The following is a 21,290-nucleotide window of genomic DNA, read 5'->3' as shown; positions in this document are numbered from 1 at the left end:
AGATATTTATTGTTTGGAAAATATTATTATTGTTTTATGTCTCCCCTGAAAGAAAACAGATTAAGGTTCCTGAATGCAGGCGGGCAATTTCGGAAGTTGGGATGTGCGTGTTGTTGTTGACAGACAAGCTGCGCGCATTAGCAGGGGTTGCGTACTAATCGTGGCACTGTTTTCAATTGCGAATGGGGCTGCGATGGACTGGGACCAGTTAGAACTGAATCCACGAGTGATTACGGCTGTGAAGAGAGGTGACTGTCGCCGCTTCTTTCTGGTTAATTCGTGTAGTACCGTACAAGTTAATTCGATCCGAAGCTACGATTTTCATCTTTTTGTACGTATTAAACTGCTGGAATGAATTGCTACATAGGAGTTTCTATTATTTATGTTTACAAAACCCTTGTAAAGGTCAGGAAAGGGTATGTGATATAGGGACTAACTTGGCACATCCGAAGTTGTTCTCGGCATGTCCTGATAACGCGCTGTAGGTGTTGGCGTCTTGTGTAGATATCCGCATGGTAGCCAGAAAAACGAAAAAAGACTTCTGTGCCTTCTTTCGCCTTTGTTTGATATCAGCGAACCTGAAGTCAGCGCGGGAGGTTCTGAGCCTGTCAGGAGCCGACCTGCAGCGTTTGACAAAGCTGTCCCAGTCTGATGTCCAGCAGCTACACAGCGCTGTGGCAGCATCCTACTGCCGGGAGCCTCCTGTCACTGGTAAACCGTCTTCCACAGGCATGCGGGGTTTTCGTAACTTCAGTGTCTTAAATTCCTTGCACCTCTGTGTAGGGTGAAGAGTATCCATCACGCAACAGGACCAGCTGTAGTCACAGCGGTCCTTCTGTTTTTAACCCGCTTGCTTGCTCTAAAACTGATGACACAGGTCAGGGGTGTCCAGTCCTGGTCCAAGAGGGCTTATGTGTCTGTGGGTTTTTATTCCGGACTCCTGAGCGAAACCAGGTGGTTACGAGTTTAACTGGACCATTTAAACAGCTTCTCCCTGCTCTTCAGGTGCTGCTGCTTTAAAAACACACAGAAAATGTGCAGATACACTTACCGGCCCATCAGCACCAGTGCTGGATAGGCCTGCTACACTGCAAGGTACACTTCAAGTACGCCAGGGCTGCACTGTGTCGGTGGCTCTGTGGCTAAGGGTCTGTGCCTGTGGCTGGAAGGTTGCCGGTTCAAATCCCGCAGCCGGCAGAGGAATCCTACTCCGTTGGGCCCCGGAGCAAGGCCCTTCACCCCAGCTGCTCCAGGGGCGCTGTACAATGGCTGACCCTGCGCTCTGACCCCCAGTTTCTCTCCCTGACTGTGTGTCTGTGTCTCATGGAGAGCAAGCTGGGGTCTGCGAAAAGACGAATTCCTAGTGCAAGAAATTGTATATATATGATGTTATGTGTCTCCGCCTGCCTTCACCTGCCCCTTCTCTGTGTGTCTGCAGCGCTGCAGCTGCTCCGGGAGCCCAGCCACAGGCTCTCTCTGGGCTGCCCAGTGCTGGACTCCCTGCTCAGGGGGGGCGTCCCGCTGACTGGAATCACCGAGATTGCTGGCGAGAGCGGGGCAGGCAAGACTCAGCTCTGCATGCAGCTGTGCCTGTCAGTGCAGTACCCCAGGGAGCACGGTGGACTGGGCTCGGGTGAGTTTGTCTTCCGCGCTCGCTGCCTGCACGTGCAGACACAACACACGCAGCCGAGCCACCCAGAGAAATCAGTGCAACTCCCATTGCACAGCCCCTTTATCCCTTTTGCAGGTTTATAAGCTGTTTAAAAGCATTATTTAAAATATTTTTTTCTTCACACATTTCTGTATGTGGATTGTTCAAAACAAGCTCACAGGCCTGAAATCCTCTGTACTTGATGTTAACCTATATTAAAGTTCCCAGCTCCTAAAACCTGCAGTTGATCAAAACTGCTATACAGAGGAAGTCCTGCTTTTTCTTAGCTGCTTTAGGGCAGCCCTCTATATTGGTGATAAATGGTAAGAACATTCTCTCTCTGAGCAATGCACTGGTCCTTTGTCATTCTTCATTTCCCTCATTGCACTGTCACTCCCTGTCGTGCTGAAACAGCACTTTGTTTTTCTTTCGGAGGTCAGAGATAATGAACATCATCCCATGTAGAAAAAAAAAATCAGAAAAATGCCCACAGCACGTAGTTTCTGGCATCAGCCCCAACACGTTATTTTCGGGAATTTTCACCTGCAGTGCTTGAAAGTAACTTCTTAAAAAATAAAAGGCATGTCCCTGTACCCAGCGCTCTATGGACTGCCTCCTTTCCATCTGGGAGGGGTTTTAGTAAGTGCAGGCTGCCCTGCAGAACTCCGAAGGGATTGTGACAGTGTGAAGAGGCTGGGGACTCAGGGGCTCTGTGTGTTCTGGCTTATGTGCAGGAGCTGTCTATATCTGCACAGAAAGCGCCTTCCCCTCCAAGCGCCTGCAGCAGCTCATCTCCCTGCAGGCCAGGCTCAGGCCCGAGCTGCCTCCGGACCTGGTTACCAGCATCCAGTTCAGCAACAACATTTATATCGAGCACACAGCTGACCTGGTAGGTGGCACGCAGGTCTTATGGGAGGGTCACATCTTGCGTGTGTGTGCGCCATTCTTTAAACTTCAATATGGGCTGCTGATGTCAGAGCCCAGCTGCAGAGAGAGAAGGGTTAAAGTGTGCAGTGTTATTGAGGAGCGGGGAGAGGGACAGGAGAAGTAAATGATAGCACTGACTCTAGGCATCTATAGTAATTGTCAAAAGTGTGTCGTTCTGTGATGAATAGTAGGGTTCTAAAGATGCAGACGTACTGCTGTTTTCATGACACCCTATAGGAGGCGCTGCAGGTCTGTGTGTCACGCCGGGTTCCCATCATGCTGTTGCGGGGGATGGTGAGGCTTGTGGTGGTCGATTCTGTCGCTGCTCTGTTCCGCTGCGAATTCGAGGCCAAGGAGGCCCGGGAGAGAGCGAGGCACCTGCTCGCCTTTGCCCAGAGTCTGCACCGTCTCAGCCAGTCCTTCAGCACCCCCGTTATCTGCGTCAACCAGGTAACCACCCAGCATCTCCCAGCACATCTCCCTGCTCCCTCTGGACCTCTGCCTTGCTGTTTCATTGTCGCTTCACTCTTATCCTTGTTCAGTTGCAGTGGGGTTATAGCTCTGGGTTGTCCCTGTAAAATGGCTGTTAGGGTCAGGACACTTGCCAGGTTAGCAGAAATAACCTGAGAAAAGGCCATCTCAGACTCCCACAGATCAACTGCCGAAGCAATTTACAGGAAAATCCCCCAATCCAATATGAGCGTCCACGCTACCTACAAAGACACGGCTTCGCTCCTGGGGTGTATCTGAGGCTGCGCTTTAGGTTTTGGATCTTTCACCTCTCCTTGTGCAAGTCATGTTTGTTGAAATGTGTCTCTTTATTCGGGGGTTGTATTTTCAAAAACATGTTTTGTTTCTTAGAATAAAAGTCGGACCCAAGCTCTTATTTTTTATATCCTTTAGAACCCTTTTCCAGTGTTTAGCTGATAAAAACAGGTTGACGTTCATGACGCTCCTGAAAGGCTGTTGCGAGTGATCTGTTCTCCTCCCCTGTCCCTCTTCCCCGTGGGCTGTGCTGTGGGCTCCCAGGTGACGGACGCTGTGGGCGACTCTGATTCGGCACGGTGTAATTTTGGGTAAGTGCAGAACAGTTCCTATTAATCTGCACTTTAATAAGGGATGAACAAGAGGTGGCATTAATTAAATTGGGCATTTATTGCCCATTAGAGAAGGTAAATGTAACGTGTTTTTTTAACTTTGTGCTAAACATGTTCCACCCATTCTTAATCTGAATGCAATTTAAATTGTAAATATAGATCATGTCTCGGGGGCAGGATGACAAACCTGCAATGTTCCAGTTTACCTTTTGTTTAATTAGCAAGGCTTTTTATCTTAGACATATTATGAATTTGTAGCACAGCTGGAAAATGAGTGTTCTGGTTTGTTTTTTTTTTACATCTGTGATTAAAAGGGCTTTCCTGTCCCCCCCAGGCTGGTGGATCGTAGGGTGCTGCCAGCTCTGGGCATCACGTGGGCAAACCAGGTGCTTGTGAGGCTGATGATGAGCCCACTGTCGGGGTGGGATGCTGTAAGGGCGGAGGGCAGTAGCTTGGTATCCAGGCGACTGGAGGTGGTGTTTGCACCACACCTGCCCCAGGCTTACTGCATCTGCAGCGTGGGCAAGGAGGGGGTGAGAGGAATCGCTGTGCCAACCCAGTCTGCTTCAGCACCTCACATCCCCGGGACAGAGCCATTAAACTGCACCACCGACGTGAACAAGGACACCTAAACCCTCCTTCTGCGCCGCCCCTCGGGAGGGTCAATGGCTTTTATTTCTGAAACCGCCACCTGTGGTACACGTTTCAGTAACGCAGGATTGGCGAGGACATGAGACTTGACAATAATGAACTGAACATTGAGTTAAATACATCATGCAAATAAATTATTTTAAGAAGTGGGACTGGGATCTTGCAAAACCACACAGATCAGCTCAAGTCTGACCTGATACGTGCAATTTCTTTTCTCTTACACATTGCAAGAGCTGTAAGAGAAGAAGTGACTATTTGTCACTTGTCTACTGAGCCATAGGTGTTTGGAGAGATTCCAGCGGGAGTAGATGATACTCAAATGCATTTGCAAATGGTGTTCAGACAGATGTTTAAGACTTCCTGTTTATTAAGGCGAGACCTGGAGGTCACCTGATGCCACTGACCAAACATCCCACCCCGTTCTCTACTTGACTCGCCGCTACGTGATCTTTTCAACTGCTGCAACAACATGAACAGGTGGGTTGGACCAAGCTGAAGGTTGGACAGACTGGCAGGGCTGTAATAAGCTGGTCTCAAGGGGCGAGTACAGTCTTGAAACTACTTGAACAGCATTTGCAAATGCCTTTGTGTGCAGGCCTGCTCCTATGCTTAACTCCCACACCGCCAGTGGAACACGCACTCGCTAGATTCTCCTCGCCCACTTTTCCGCACCAACCTGCTGCACTCCATGCTTCCCTGGAGCTCAGATAAGCCTCATCAACACCACAAGCGTGCAAACTTTGTTTCAGCCTGCATCCTAGAAACTGAATCGCACAGTGTTGGAAATATATATTTAAAGCACACAATCCAGCATTTAAAGTATTGTATTTAGTCTTTTCTCAATATGACATACATCTGCAACACAAAAGTCACCACAGTAAAACGATGCAGCCAGCAGACAAAAGCTGTCCAGTCCATATGGAGACTGCAGTGTACACACGGCGGATTGCAGGAGGTCTCTTCCTCTTGACCCCTGCTTTGTTCTCACAGCAGCACATACAAGGGCAAATGGGAAAGGAATACAGCAAATGCACACTATGAATCAAAGCTCAGCAATACAGAACAGCATCCACTAAGAGCGATGGGGGGGGCAAAGCCTTCTCTTTTTATTTTTCACTGAATACAGGTTATTTTGAAATAGTCACTAGTTCAGGTACTGTCACGCTTGAAAGATCAAAGGTCATTCTGCCAATGTGTTAATCCCAAGGCCTCCCTATACTGAGAAAACACACTGTTAGAAATCATATCCTGAATAGAATATTTAGTACTTAATAGTTTGCAACTAAATTCTTCTTTTCAATTCAAAGCCGACCTTCAGTTACAAAAGGTAAATCTTCTGTCAGTCACTATAGCGTGTGGGGCTTTTTTTTTTGACAGATATTACTAGACATTAATGTGCACCAGGACTGCCTGTCTTGCAGAAGCTGTCGGTTGCAGAACTAGATACAATGAGAAGGTTCACATTTCAATAAACCTCTGGTTTCTAGTACTGTGTTGCTGTCACCAGACAGTAAAAGGACCAGGAATGTCTGAATGGGACAAATTCCAGAATGTTTGGAATACGCTGCTAGCCCATTAGGTTAAAATCGATACGAATACATTGCTTTTAATCGCCAGGCAGCAACCTGAGCTTTTATCAGCCTTATTTCTCAATGTCCCTAGTCTGTGTGCAGGCTTCTTTCTGAAGGTAAAAGTGCATCCACTGCCAAAGTTCATATGGAGAGTTTTTTTTTAAATGAAGTGTCTAGAAAGTCGAATCTCTTCAGGCACAATGTGAGAAGAATAAAGGAAGGAGGAGTGCAAGGCAGAGGGACTGTTCTCTGTTTTTGATTGTGTGTCCTCCATCGATCTGGCATTCACCCTGCTCTGTGCTGCCACCGTTCAATGAATAAAAAGACCGCTCCCTCCGAAGACCCCAAGTCTCTGGCTCCAGCTGTGCCAGCAGTCCTCTCACTAGTCACATCTTCCCACAGCGGGTTACACCTGTGTCTTTGTCTCGTTGGCCATAAAGACCCGCGACCAGCCCGGGCTTGAAAACCCGCACTGCAAGCAGAACTGCTCAAAGACCATATTTACCAAAAGCCGACTTCCAGGCTCCCTTTTCCACCTCCATAGTCCCACCAATCTCTGGGATTTCTCTGCAGACAGTGTGTGGCACTCTGAGCTCGTGATTTTTATTTTTAATGTAAGTTACTCTGGTGTTAGGCAGGATTGTTACGTATAAAGACGGTGCATAGAAGGCCATAGAAGATATGAACCAGGCTTGGTTCAGTGAGCTGGTGGAGATGCAACAATCATTACATCATATAGGATCCTACATTTTACTATTTTGCATTGTGGCCTTGAGGCATCACGGTCATTTGCACAGAGAGATAGAAAGAACGCACACCCAGAAACTGTCCAGCAGAAGTCAATAAAGATTGAAGTCATTTGCACAGAACGTGCCTAGAGCAGCAAAAATGTAAATACAATCAACGCCCTGTCGTCATGACTCCGGATTTATCACTCTAACAGGGCCAGGGCCATACAGGATAGAGGCAGCTTGCAAATGGTAAAAGAGGCAAAAATATGCCTTTTAGGCGAGGGCAACAGATCGTCAAGGCCTGAGCTCAGCATGAGTAACTGAGTGTTCTTCAGTACCTAGAGGAGAGGGCCAGTCGCCTGAATCCACAGAGGCACTGAAAGAGAAACAGTGACACACAGTACTGGTTGTACTCTGTTGTGCTACGCTTTGCGGAAACCGATTCTACCATCAGCAGATGGTATGGGGGTTTTTTTTTAACTGTTGAAAGAAAATCGTTAGGCGCTGAAAGACTACATGCGGTCTTCATCATAATGCCTTTTGAGGAAAAACGTACTTATTATAACAAAAACTGTTTTCGGGGGAAAAAACATTCTTTCTCCGAGTCATAGGAACACTCCACATGGAAGATATCCTTGTGAACGGCCTAAGAATGTTGAATAATCATATTGAAGGAATATTGAAGCCATGGAGACAAACCCTGAAGAGCCATTAGACAACAGAAATGACATCCAGAACTTTTAGTGTTCGAGATGTTTCTCTATGAGCACATCAACATATTGATGTGACTAATTCATACGTCTGCATATGGTGTGTTCAGCATGAATAACCTAGGTTTTAAGTTAATGACTTAGTATATTCTAGTATTGTAGTATCTGGTATTAAGGCATGTGCAATCTAATATAAAGTTAAGTGTAATAAGTGTACTTCTGTAGGTTATAGCATCTAAATGTAATAGTTGCTAAGTTTGTCTTTAACAAGATCCCATTCATCCGTATGTATTGGCTGCACACAATTCCTAAGGATATATTCAAATCCTGGTGAATGCAAGCATGGAAAACCAGCATCCTAAATTCCTCTTCCAAACAAAGATTAATGTGTTAACAATAAATAAAAAACATTTTTTTTTTGTATTGTATTTGTATTTTTTTTATAGCCTTAGTATTTGAAAATCCTGAGAAACACATGCAGGGTTGAGATACCTTGAGGTGTTTTGATGCTGCGCAATTCCTCCTCTGCCTCGGACACAGAGCCCTCATGCTAAATCGCACACAAGCAAAACATCCGGAGCAACATCCCTGTTCTGTCCAGCGGGCAGGGTTCCAGCTTGGAACAGCATGGGACCTCCCTTTAAGGCTGCACAAGCTCCAAAAGGTTATAAACAAAAAGTGTTCGTCTGATCTGTTATAACACCCAACACAAACTTTAACTATTCCCTATGGCATAAAATAAAAACAGCTCTCCAGAAATAAAATCATATATCGTCTAGCTAGGTACAATCTGAAAACACTGGGGACAGGCAGCAACAGAGGCTATACTCCGATCAAAGAGTTAGGAAGGCTGGGGAGAGCAGCAGGGGACGCCCACTCTGTCCTGAAATGTCGGTGCCCGTCGCAGGAGGACGCCGCTATGTGGGATCACAAACGGGCAGGCGTGTGTGCAAAGAGACACCAACCAGCGCAATCCTCCTCACGGCTCCGCAGAACAGCACAGGCCAGAGCAGCTCTGGAGCCAGGCAGACGACTGCGCCGTCACGTAGACACCTGGCTCTTGAAAAACCAAAACGAGCCACGACGCTGGGCCATGAGCAATACCACTGCTGCTTCCTTAAAACCAGCAACACAATTCTTGATAAAATCAATTCGGATCAAAAAAGGATTGCACTGCAGGACAATTGCACCAGTCAGTTTGAGTGCACAGTTTTTCTAGAGGGTCTGGTGGAGAAGAGAGGAAGTCCTGATGGTCGGTGAAGTGGGTCAGCTCAGTAGGAGAGGCTCCAGGACTGGTTCTGGGTTCTGCTGCACGATAACCTCCAGTCTTCCCATCAGCCAACTCCCCCTCCTGTTTGCCAGTCCTTGGGGCATCCTGCAGGACCGTCAGTGTGCCAGGTCAGTTTGGCTGGCACTCAGGTCGCGACCTTTCTTCAGACTATTATTTCGTTCCTGTTGGGCCGAACACACAAACACGCATGGTTTTTTTTAAAGATTTTTGTCTAAAGTTTGAGAACATGAAGCAAAACAAAGTGAGCTTCGTCTTGCAGGAGCCAAGAGATCAGTCGCCAAATTTATTTTCACATTGACCAGCTAAACAGTGCACTCCAACACGGTTTTATATTTCCTCTAGGAATGACTGGGTAATAAAGCCGCAGGAAACCTCAGCACCAGGCACTTCCTAACGGGGAGAATCCAGGATGAACAACAGGATAGAGTGGCATATCAGTGACAGGGCAGCCTCTTTATTCAGCAACTTCCTTTTACTGCTCTAAAAGATATAAAACTTTTAATTCTGCAGTTATTGTTGGCAGAGTCTGGGATATCAGCTTTGAAAACCTAGCTCTTAAGTTGCGCTTTCTTGCTCATTGTAACTCGTAGCATAAGCATGTGAAAAGGAGACACCAGAAGTGTTTAGCTGCAATGTCAAAGTATAAAGAAAACATAGAAATAGATACCCTTTTACCATTCTGAGTTTGCATTCCTGACAATAACGTGCAAACCTCTTTTAAAGCAGGCCTGATCTTGCAGAAATTTGATTTCTGTTAGAATTGTGAACACAGCATAAGAGGAGTGAGGTTAGCATAATTAAAGCAGAGATCTTTGTCAGTCCCACTCTGTAAAGAATTAAAATATCTGGTTTGAAATTATTTTATTTTTGTCAAACATACTGTAATTACTTTAGCCTTAAACCCTTTCTCTATTTTTAAGACTAATTTTAAAAGAAACTACAATCCAGTCAGTGTAATCTAATTTCCAGCAGATCTAAAAGGACACCAGTCCAATGTGTTAACAGGTGGACCAGGCATTGCTGGGTTTGATTGGCCAAACTCTTATTTAGGAGTTCTGATTGGCAACTGTCCTTATGTGGGCAAACAGCGGCACCTTCTGGACATTTTGTGTCACTCCATGTACTGATTTTGCATACGCACGGGCTCTCGCTGTTGCATTCGATTTCGGATTCAATCACACCACAGGCAACCAGATTGTCCTATATTCACGTCTTTTTGAAACTGTTTGGAAATGTATAATTCAATAAGTACAACACCATGAAAACAGATTAGAAATGATAGTTAATTATAATTAACTGAAGTAAGAAGAGCTTCTTATTTCTTTTTTATTTTCAGAGAAAGCATACTTGAGGCTCTATGTTACTGGGTTGTATTAAAGGCCAGAATAACTAACAAGCCTAACCAGGCAATTTGCACAACAAGACATTTTATATTCTTGAGGTTGTAAGTAAGCATGTAGCCACATTAATTAGTAAAACTTAAAAGGACAGTTAGACATGGTTAGTTTGTAAATTACAAGGGTATTGGAACATTGTGGGCGAGCTGTATCCCATGCAAAGGAATTAAATGACTTAACAGTGGACTGTACATCATGGAAAAGACCAAAAGCACTGCGCATGAATCCTGAGTTCTTATCTGCTCAGAAGACTGATATATACCCTCATGTAAAAGGCCCTTTGTAATAAAGAAAATGATTTTTAAACCATTTAAATTAATCTTAGAAATGTAAATACAAATTGCAATGAATCTCCTGCATCCATTGTTATTAAGGTGTTTATCTTTGATAAGGGTGGTGGCAATGTGGAAACACAGCTACATCACTGCCCCACTATTGTGTTCAATACAACTGATACATATTAAAGCACTACAGCTGTACAGTAGAACCTAAGATCGATTCAAAGTCCTAATCGGTGCACATCTTTCTGTAACTTTTGCTGCCCATTTAATCCAACAATACCTCATGTTTGTGCATGTTTTTCTGCCAATTGTTATATTTTTGTATTACTTAAACTGCATTTAAGATTTCCATTTTCCTTAAAAAGGATGAGAACCCACAATTATGCATGGCAACTTTGTTATATCCTTAATTGTACTTAACTAGCTAGGCAAGAATGATTTAAAGATTTAAATGTTTTTAAAGAGTTGTGCGCATCGAAATTCCCAGGTTTCGATTGTTGTAGTCCTGCGTGTGTATCAGTTGTGGGCCCGTGTGTGCTCTGGCTGGGCTTCCCCACCCCCACCCCCGCTGTATAAAAACAGGAAAATCTCAGCTCCTTACTTGAAAGGGGTCTCCAGCAGCCTTGTCAGCCGTGTTAAGTACGCTCAGAGAGCTGGCACGCTTCATGCTGCATCCAGGACAGTCACATGCAAGGACAAATCAGTGAGAACGGCAGGACAGCGATCCACACAGCCGCACCGGGCGCTCACCGGGCGCAGGTTAGTGCCAGGAGGCGCCACGGGCATCGAGCAGAGAACAGTGGTGCACAGCCCGAGCCCAGAGGACTGGCCAGCGGCATCTCCCTCCTCGTCAGGGTGGCGCTTCGCTCGCACGAGTTGGGGGGGGGGGAAATCACCGCCATAACTCCCTCACGAACAGTGCGCAACGCAATAGAACAACGTGCAGAGAATCCACGCAGCCCACGAACATACAGTACCAGGACACTCTGTTACTGAGCTGCACCGGCGAGGAAATTCCTGTCCTCCATCATTTCACCTGGAGTCTCTGCTCTCAGCTTCCGGCCGAGCGCACAAGCGGTTGTAAAGGACGACGCGTGTTGTTGCAGCACGTTGTGAACCGTCTTCGAAGGAGTTATGACGGTGTTTTTTTGGCCTCGTTGGAAGTCAAAAACGACGCATGTGCGATACGTTCAGAATAGTTCTGAGGCTTAGACTGGGATAGTCTTTTGGTTTGAGTTCCCAGCTGTGATCCACTGTTGCAACACGCTCTTCCCACGGCCATACACACATTAGTAAACTCCTTAAGTGTAGTAAAGCTCTAGTAAAACATAGAATACACGTTTTTGTTTTAATTGTTCACTATATTTTGAGGTGTTTGGTGCAGGGTCATTCCAAATTGAACACAAGTCAGAGCTCGGAGCTCAGCGCCGTGAAAAGGAGGTTACTAATGTGAGCAAGTACAGGCTGCGTTACAAGACAGGTTAGTGCTGTGTTACTACGGCCCAGCCCACCCCAAGTAGAAGTGAAAATGGTGTTAAAGGTTCCTTTAAAAAAAACTCCACTGCCGGTCACGTTACAGTTCTAGTTTAAGACTACCAGTTAATGCATTGAAATTGCAATTATGTCTGTTTATTAGACGTTATCCAACCAGAAATGTCTCACTTTTGCAGTAGCCCCCCACCAAAAAAAAAATTAATAAGAACCTTTCCCTCTTCAGTCCATGCACTGTAATGCCACATTATGTATGCGGAGAGAATGCTGAAGGCAAATATGCCGATTTCTTCTTCTGGTGCATCATTGTACCCAGCAGTTCAAGAAAAGTGGCTAGATCTGCTATAAGACTGTTTTAGCAGCCAACAAGCTGCAAAGCCTTCACTGGAACTAAATAACTCATGACTTTGTGAATTTGTGTGAAATCCGATTGAAGTTGCTGGAACTGGTGCGCCGCTCCTGTAACGAAGCACATTACTGCTAGGTGGACAGCCTTCAGCAAACCCCTGTGCACCCCCACCCTGCACCTGTGACCCCTTAAGGTGACACACTGGCTGTGGGAGAGATTCTTGGCAGGGAGCGAGTCTGGGATCCAAGAGTCCAACGTCCTCACCGGTGATGAAATGATCACACACATAACAAAAACCTATCATTCAACATCATCATTCAGAAAGGGCGCTTATGGTTCACAGAATCAGGTTAGGTAGCATCAAAATCTCTCAGGTTGGAATGCCTCAAACAGACTGGAGATCATCACTGCGTTCCAGAACTGCATTCTGACCTCCTGGTGCTGCACTGGCTCATCAGTGAACGGTCACCAGCGACATCAAGAGGGCAGGACTCAGCTCAGGCGCCCTCAGCACAGGCTCTCGGGGAAATACTGTCCCCATAAAGAGAAGTGTAGTATTAGGAGCAGGAATCAGGGCAGGAAGCACCTCCACTCTGACAACTTTCCCATCCTCACTTATGGCAGGGGCAAACCAGGCAGCACCAGTGGAGTTCCCCATAGCCTCCAGTTCGCAACAAGCCTGACTCTCAGTATCCAGGGTTCGTATTATTTTTTTTTCTGTGGTTTCCATGTTGACCTCATCCTTCTACTATGAAGTCAGGATTTGGCTTTCTCTCCTCTCCTGAAAACCTTTTGAAAGACAGAGCCCCTACACAGTGGGCGCTCAATTCTGTGACTTTTATTCTCTCCTGAGAAACCTTTCTATTTAACATGTTCATAATGCTTTAAAGCAGCAAGGTAGTCTAAATTTGCCATTTTCATAACTGACTGAAAAACAATCTTTTAAATGAACTACAGTATGTCCATCACATCTCATAAAGAATAAAGAAAAAAAACGTTTTAGAGGAGACTTCCTCCACTTTACAAAGAGATGCAAAACACAATCTGTTAAACAGAACCGGAGCTTGTTAAATGGATCCTCAGAATGTTAAAGAAAGGTTCCGCAGCAGGTTAGGAGAATCTCAGAATGTTAAACAACCACAGGCCAGGGAATCACGCAGACCTCATCTCAGGCACCCTGATTGGGTTAGTCTGATCATAAATGCATCAGGTGGTTAATGCCAGGGTCCTGTCACTGTCCTCTTCTGTTCACCTCCTGTCTGCACAGGACACTATATTCCTTGCCTCCCTGACCCCACATGTAAAAAAAACAACCCCAACAGGAGCCCTCTGCCACTCACCTCCAGCTCTACTGCCTACCAGGCTGGGCTTTCCCTTTGCTGGGATTCTCTCCTTCAAAACGGAAGGGGACAGAACAGTGGCACAGCATTCTGCACTCAGACCTGTTTTTTATTTAGCAGGCCCCACCCACTGTCTGTATCCACTCACAGCCATCTCCCACCACTGGTGCACAGGGCAGCCATGGAGCGTGAGTTCCCCAGGAAAAGGGAGATGTCAGGTCGGTCATATATTTCCACACAGACCTTGAACAGCATTGCAACTACAGTAAATGCACCCTGCCTTTTCCCAGACTGCTCAGACACTCTGACTCAAATAAAGACGTTTCCCGGTTTTCTTTCCAATGATCTCAGTTCATCTGAGCTTGAACTTCACCTAATCTAGGGTGCACTGGCAAGAGTGAAGTTTGGTTCTGTAAATAAAAAAAAGCACTAGAACTAGTACCCCAAGCAGCTGCAAGGATTTCTGTGTCTCTCGTCGGACTTATTAGTTAAATTCAGGAGGATGAGTTAATCTAGTGGGATGATATATGGAGATGCAATCTAAATGGAATTAAAAATAATGGCAGTTAACGTCTGGAAGGAGATGGAGAGGATATGTGCTGAAATGATCCAGCATATCTGAGCGAAAGCAGCACAAGATTTCAGCCACCTACTGTAGGAGGGATGGTGAAAGAGCTAGAAGGACAGTGACGAGGCATGCACTACTGGCCAACAGACTGTTTAAAGGTATTTATTCATGTCAGACAGGTACAGTCAGGAGTACAGCATGAGGACATTAAAACAAAAGGATGTTCATGCAGACAAATTCAACACAATCCAGAAGGTGGTAAAATAAAGAATATCAAAATGATAATAAAAACTACTTAAAACGGGGAAAAAAAAATGCCACACAAGGCACTGAAACACAGAATACTAAAACAGCAGTTTTGCAACCCAAGTTGACTTGCTCATAAGGTGCTGGAAAGCAGGGTAGTTTTAAGGGTGTCTGAGGTCCAATGAGAATTCAAGAAAATTGTCCCAACTAAGAATTTGGTACAGTACGAAACATTTAACCTTCTAACCGTCCAATCTGAAGATTATGCATATATCTTGTTAGTTAATAAAAAAATTAAAATCTTTGCTTGTCTTCTTAGCAAATGCAGGAGATTTTAAGGAAGCTCTGCGGACAGTCCGAACTGTAGCAGGCCTCTGGCAAGAAGGTTTGCTCTGATATTCTCCCTTAATCCAACACTCTCGGCAGCCTCACAGCAAGCCAACCAACAGCCCACACAACGGGAACACACAGGTGTCTCCGCAGAATGTCGACAAAACCCAGTTGGAACCAGAAGGGCATTTCTTTTATTTTATATTGGTATGTTTTTTTTAAAGTCAGTCTGGTATTCCCACTTCCATCTGTTAAAGGTAAAATAGTTTTGTTCATGACAGTCAATGCTAACAACATGTTTTTCGGGGTTCAGAAAAAGCCTGTGCAATTTAACAGTGCAACTTCATTACATTCAGTCAAAGCTGAGGAGAGGACTGAAGAAACGAGGGTGTTGAGGAAATCTGAATTTACTGGTGAATCAGTTAAGAAAACTGGTGCAACTCTCATAAATTGAACTGCCAAGAGTGAATACACCACAGCCCAATTCACCTGAAAATGAAAGCTCTGTGAGGACACAGCCCAGGTGTCACTGTTCACTGGCTATCTGACAGAGGCAGGGCACTGTATGAGGCCTAAGCTCCTAGTAGTTTTATGTAAGGCATCCTGGGAAGCAGAGGTTATTGGAATTGTTGGGCAGGAGCTAAATGCATCTTATTTCTTTCGACAAAGATGACTCACTCATCCCTTCCTTAAACTATTAATAGTGTCTGTAACACGGATATGAGTGTTCGGCCACAAGAAGAAAATACTACCCCTGCGGCACAGCTAAATAAAATATTTCTTTAATAAGATTTTGCAGGCTGAAGATCTCTCATTGTAACAACCTTGTTCACTCAAGGATAACATGCATGCCTGAATATCATGACATGCATTCTTTTCAAAATCAGGTTTTCAACACCGTTCCTAGCACTTTGGCGACTTTAAGAATTTCAAAGGATTTACATAGCTAGACTAATAAAGCTGGAGTCAGTAATACAATGTGTTTCGCACAGGGCACATAGACACTAAAAGCAACTGTTTCAGATGCTTCAAGTGTTTCAGTAGACTCCCAGTCAGCAGAGACCAGCTGGCCTACTGGGGAGGGGGGAAGACTATGGGGACACAGCAACATCCATTGCCTGTCTCACAGACACCCATCCTCAACAGCTGTGCTTTGACTGCTGCAGTGTGAATACTGAAACAGAACAGAAGAACGACCCGGCACAGAAACAACAGACACAGCTGTTTCAAGGGCTTTGCTGGAACGTCTTTAAGGAGCAACGAAGGCTCTCTGAGTCTCAGCTAAGGAATGAAGGGCTCCCCTGCAATGCCAACTGGACCGGTGAACAGGATCCCTGTGTGGCAACTGCTGCTCAGATTACTGTGACTGGACTGCTGGCATAACGAGCCGCAGGGGAAGTGGTTTTGGTGTTAAGGCAGGCTAGTGCCAGTGGCCCACTGTCCTGACAGCTGACAGAGAAGAGCAAGTTACTGGCCTGCAGCCAGCGAGGACCTGGCAGGGGCTGTTTCTGCCCAAAGTAAATGGCCGTGCAGTTTGCAGAGCACTCTTCGACAGTACCCTGATCCTGGAATGGGGTACCAGCTGCCTTATTCAAACCTCTGCTTTCAGGCCCTCGTACATCAGCTGGACAACACTGGAACGCTCCCAAAACTTAAGTTTCTTTAGCTTTTCGTGAAACCGGTTCAATTACAGGCACATGTGCATAACATACATACATGACATCACATACACAACTGGATTTCTCTCAACAGCACCAGGAGGCCTGCAGCAGCTGCAGTACCCCACTACCAGCACGGCCCAGCGAGGCAAACACAGAGCACCAGCACAGCTCGGACACAGATAGTTACCCCGGGTTCTTGGGCTCACTGTCTCGAGAGCTACCCCCCTTCAGCTTCCTGACCAGCTTCTCGCTGCTGCGTCTGATGGAGGCGCGCAGCTTGCTGAAGGAGCCGCTGCGCTTGAGAGAGCCCGAACCGTCCTGTGGAGAGAGGGCAGAGGGGTTAAACCAAGAACAGCACCCGCACGAGCCCTGAACCTGGACACAAGCTCCCTTCGCTGAGCGAGTATATGCGCGAGAGTGAGCGTGCGAGAGACTGCATGCAAGTGTGTGCAGGAGTGTGCGTGTGTGCGAGCGTGCACGCAAGTACACGTGTGACAGTGTGTGCGAGTGTGTGCGTGCGAGTACGTGTATGACAGTGTGCGAGAGCATGCGCACTAGTACACTTACGACAGTGCGTGCGAGTACACGTGCGACAGTGTGCGTGTATGTTTGCAAGAGCGTGCAAGAGTGTGAGTTCATGCGAGAGTTTGAGTATATGCCCAAGAGTGTGCATGCGAGTATATGTGTGACAGTGTGTGTGAGAGTGCGCAGGAGTGTGCGTGTGTGTTTGCGCTTGCTTGCATGCATGTCGGGGGGTAGACTGCACAAGTCTGTGACGGTGCAGTCTGCAGGTGGAGAGCAGCCTCTCAGGGAACACAGTGTGCAAGCACAATCTGTATTTGCACAGATGCAGGAGCTGCTCTTTGTCTCTATGACCTCTCAGGGATTCCAGTTTCAGACTTCCATGCCACATTCAGAAAGAAAACCATGCTTATTAATACCTTAAAGCAATATGTGTTGTATAAATTAATTAAATCAACACAAATCAAGAATTAAAATTTTGTCCTGCACCTCATAAAGCAACTTTATACTCAAGTACAGACTGGGCTGTCTGTGCACAGATTCTAATCACAACGACTAAGGACATGGATATAAAGTTTTAACTTTCGCAATGACATGATTATATTTTCAAACAGAGATCACACTTGAAAGCTTTCCCGTTACCAAAAAGCAAAGCTAAGCATTGCAAGTTCAAAGCTCAGCAAATCCCTTATTGCAATATCCAGCCTTGGCCACCAATCTTCTGTCAGAACTTCTTCAAACAGAAGTCTGTGCCGACAGCGAGATACAGGGCACAGACCTCGTCTCCTTAGAAACCAATTCTCAGCCACAGCAAACAGATCTCCAGCAAAGACGGAGAGAGAGGACAGAGGGGGAAAAAGACAGAGAGAGGCTGGTTCAAGGAAACGATGGGGGGTGAAAGCTACGTTTAATGTGTCAGCTTGCGGATTTATGAACGTTTGACACTTTACACATCACTGTAACGAAACCATGAAGTCTTTGCCTGGTAGCGATCAGAAAAGAAAACTGGAGAAGCAGTAAGGGTTGGGGTCTTTCAGGGGTCAGGCTGGCCCTGCCAGCTCCAGGCGCTGCTGGGAGTGCAGACAGGTTTCTCAATCAGCTCAGAGTGGGTGGGTGGGTGGGTTTACACTCCTCTTTCAACCTGCACGTTATTTCCCTTCAAACACGCTTTTTTATTTCCCCAACATACAAACCAACTTAACACAACGTATTTTTCCTTCCCTTTGAAAGTCCAGGCTAAGAAAGCCCCCAGACCCATTCCACATAACAGACGCAAATAACTTTCGCAATCAAGATGATTAAACGATGACATCTACGACACTTCAGTAAGACTCAGGAATAGTCCGATATCTGTGAATTGTCCAGATCACTGGGGCTGTAATCCCTGCATGCTGCTCAGTGAGCCAAGTCTTCAGTGAATTAACTACAGAGCTTTAACTGTTGATGTAAACTGGAGTTTATGTTCCATGTGTTCTGTATCAGGGGTGCCATGTAGTATACCACTAGCTCTTGAAATTTGAAATTTAGTTTACTTGTTAAGAAATATTATTAACTATAATTATATTAACTATAATGCTGCTGGTATGTTTAATTAATAATTGTGTAGACTACATAATAATAGGACATAAAATTGTTGCCATCCTATACTGCCTTTGATTTTTGGAATCACACAAAACCTGGTATTGTAAGAGCCTATAATGCATTATTGTTTTGTAAGACTATAATGCTAAATGTTAAAAAAAATGTGCTTCAGACAATAAAGCTTTTAAACACACAGCCATGCATTTTCTGTCTCTACCACAGGGCCGGCAGCCAGCCCCACTGTGACTGCTGTGCAGAGGTGGGGGATCACTCAGCAAAGTACATCTTCATGGCAGCGCTGAGACTTACTGTGAGCAGCAAAACACCCAGGTAGAGCAGGCAGAGATCACAAAGAGACATCAGGCACAGAAGCAGGTCAGTAAGAGTGAGTTTTATTAGAAGTTAAGAAAGACACAAATACACAAACCACAGGACATGGAAGAGTTTAGTAGGAGGAGAGGCCGAACAAGAGAAGACATTTTATTTCTCATAAGCAATATTTCACAAGGCAAGAAATGTTTTGTCTTTTACTTTAAACTCCCAAATCCAGGAACTGCACTGGAGATCACAGTAATGCACGCGTTCTATGTTTATATAAAAAATGTACAGAGTCAAACACTGAACACAGAGTAGGGTGAGAGGTAGGGAAAAGCGCACCCCCAAAATCAGTCAATCGAACTTTGAGATAATACTAAACCCTGTCTACTTTAAATATTTAGGTGAAATTTGGTACAAAACACCTGCATGTAGTTGCAACTCACTAAACAGTAGAAATGAATATCATTTTCTATTTAGATTTAAGAAAGTTTTTTTGAACCGTTGATTGGCGACAGGATACATCAGTGAGCAGGGGATTCTGGGTAACAGCCCTGCATGATGGATTTTGATTGGCTGCTGAGAAATCAGCCTTTTCCTGAAAGGTGCACTTCCCCCCCCCATGCCCCCATCACCCCACATACAACAGTTCTCTGTAGAAGATTACGATCATGCCACTTCATCATTTATATTAGAATTTTTAGTTAACTCGATGCCACACCAAATAACGAGAGAGCTACTCCTCCAGTTATATTACATAGTAATCTACTGCGAGGACTACGTGCACCCAGTAAGAATTCTAAACAATGAGCCTGGCAAAGCTGCAACAGCTTGCTGTGAGGAGCTGATGCTTCCGATAGTATCTGAAATGGCGAAAGAGTGGCAGTCTGTACAAGAGAAACGCAGGAATAGCTAACAGACAGAGGCCAGAGCCGGGAAGAGAGCTTTAAGCTGGAAGGTGGTGTGCATCCATCATGCAGAAGACAGTTTTAGAATCACAAAGGCATCTAGGCCTGCCAAACAGGGACGGAGAGAGAGAGAGAGAGAGAGAGAGAAACAAACCCAGTCAAACCGCTGCACCAGAACCAACAGTTTCATCCTGAAGGAACAGTTTTTCACCGAGAGATGCTACCCTACCTAGAAGCAGGGCTCTTTTAAGGAATGCAAAGCAGAAAGGAGGAGGAAAACAGGGCAGCGTGTGACCCGATCAAAGGCTGAACAGAAGTGCAGGACTTAAGGGAAGACGATAAATAAGCTGAAGGTTCCTCCTGTTCATTTGTTCAAGGACTGTGTGCAATTTGATTTCCTGCCTGTCCCCTCCCCAGGCCACGTCTTGCTGTGCTGCACTGATGCCCTGTAGACTAGGATGAAAAACTCTGGAGGTCGCTCTCCATAGCACTGAGACCAGGATTTTTTTTAACAAACAGCTTTTAGCAAGGTACCTATCACCTTTTAGGATAAGAAGGCTTTTATGCTCCCTTTGCTAATAATTCTGTTAAATAAAGGGTCAAGACGGACTGGCACTACAAATATTTCCACCGAAACACATGGAGCGAGTTAAAACTGAAGCAAAGTGCTGAAACTCCTAACAGCCAATTTTACAACATGCAGTTACATAGCTCCAGCGATTCAGGCACCTCAAAAAATATATTTTATGTTTTCCTATCTTTTCATAAGCTAATGCTGTGCACAACTTGCTCGGTGTTAGATTAAGTTAACAACGTCAAAGAAGCAGGCACTTCTCTTTTATTACTGCTACATATTATTATAATAATTATAATCTTAGCCTTTACCCAGTGTCAGGGCACAGCTGCAAGCCCTACACATAACTGTGCTCAATGTTCACAGCCCATTCTGGAAAAATCCATTCTGGACAAGCTCTGCATTTAGGCCTGTTTTTAAAACCTGTCCTGCTTAGCCCACAGCCTGTTGGTCAGGGCAGCTCATACGCTGTCTGGCACCAAGGTTATCCTGAGCGTGCTGTACTGCACTGCAGAGCCTGGAACCCTGCGCTTCATGGCACTCAGACAGCAGCACTGAGCCAGGCTGACAATGCAGAGGCTTAGGAATTCTCGTTCTGAACCTGATAATTCACGTGGATGTACTGTGACTGTTAAAACTCAATCTTACACTGGTGTCTGCAAATACTTGAACCTCTGCCTAATTATTCAGGGTATGGGCACCTGCATCAGAGCTGCTTCCTGTATCTCCTGGTTAATAAGATAAAGGCCACATGCTTTCTCCTCAGAGTGCAGGCATTGCAGCAGAGCCAATTCACCTCTCAACATGCCTATTGGAGGCAGGAGAAACTGGAATACCCCAATCAACAAACATGAGGAGAACATGCAGACTCCACACGGAAAGGCACTGGAGCCCCACCCAGAACCTTATCACTGCAGTAACAACCGCCTTGCCGCTTTGCTGATTGGCACAAATATTAGTCTTCTGACTCTTTCAGTAAAAGCAGAACATGCAAAACAAGAATGATCCAGGGTCAAGGTGTTGGCCAATCAAATGAACCGGGCAAAGAAACACAAAGAAGATGCAGACAATCATGCTTAAAGAAAGTAAAAATGTTTC

General features: G+C 45.5%; 2 protein-coding genes across 12 annotated transcripts in view; one reads left to right on the top strand and one right to left on the bottom strand.

Moving 5' to 3' along the window:
• The first annotated feature begins 120 nt into the window (after positions 1–120).
• Positions 121–4,460, top strand: xrcc3 (X-ray repair complementing 3). Its single transcript, XM_088924897.1, has 7 exons — positions 121–248; positions 574–711; positions 1,439–1,633; positions 2,386–2,540; positions 2,816–3,028; positions 3,608–3,654; positions 4,010–4,460. The coding sequence occupies exons 1-7, from the start codon at positions 194–196 to the stop codon at positions 4,305–4,307; spliced, it is 1,101 nt and encodes a 366-aa protein (XP_088781023.1). The 5' UTR covers positions 121–193; the 3' UTR covers positions 4,308–4,460.
• A 675-nt stretch (positions 4,461–5,135) lies between these two features.
• klc1a (kinesin light chain 1a) overlaps positions 5,136–21,290 on the bottom strand; it is a 40,390-nt gene continuing 24,235 nt past the window's right edge. For 4 of the 11 annotated variants that reach the window (XM_088924883.1, XM_088924884.1, XM_088924881.1 and 1 more), the window contains exons 14-16: positions 16,480–16,610; positions 10,909–10,975; positions 5,136–8,790 (exon numbers count right to left, since the gene is read on the bottom strand). In XM_088924883.1, the coding sequence (XP_088781009.1) occupies positions 8,725–8,790; positions 10,909–10,975; positions 16,480–16,610 (264 nt within the window). In that variant the 3' untranslated portion in view covers positions 5,136–8,724. Of the gene's footprint in view, positions 8,791–10,908; positions 10,976–16,479; positions 16,611–18,774; positions 19,724–21,290 lie in introns of those variants that run through there. The other 7 variants (XM_088924891.1, XM_088924892.1, XM_088924889.1 and 4 more) reach the window with 2 other exon arrangements.

This window comes from Atractosteus spatula, chromosome 9 (genome assembly GCF_055471065.1).
Source record: "Atractosteus spatula isolate fAtrSpa1 chromosome 9, fAtrSpa1.hap1, whole genome shotgun sequence".
Taxonomy (NCBI): Eukaryota; Metazoa; Chordata; class Actinopteri; order Semionotiformes; family Lepisosteidae; genus Atractosteus; species Atractosteus spatula.
The sequence above is the reverse complement of the archived record's forward strand: the minus strand, read 5'-3'. Positions and strand labels throughout refer to the sequence as shown.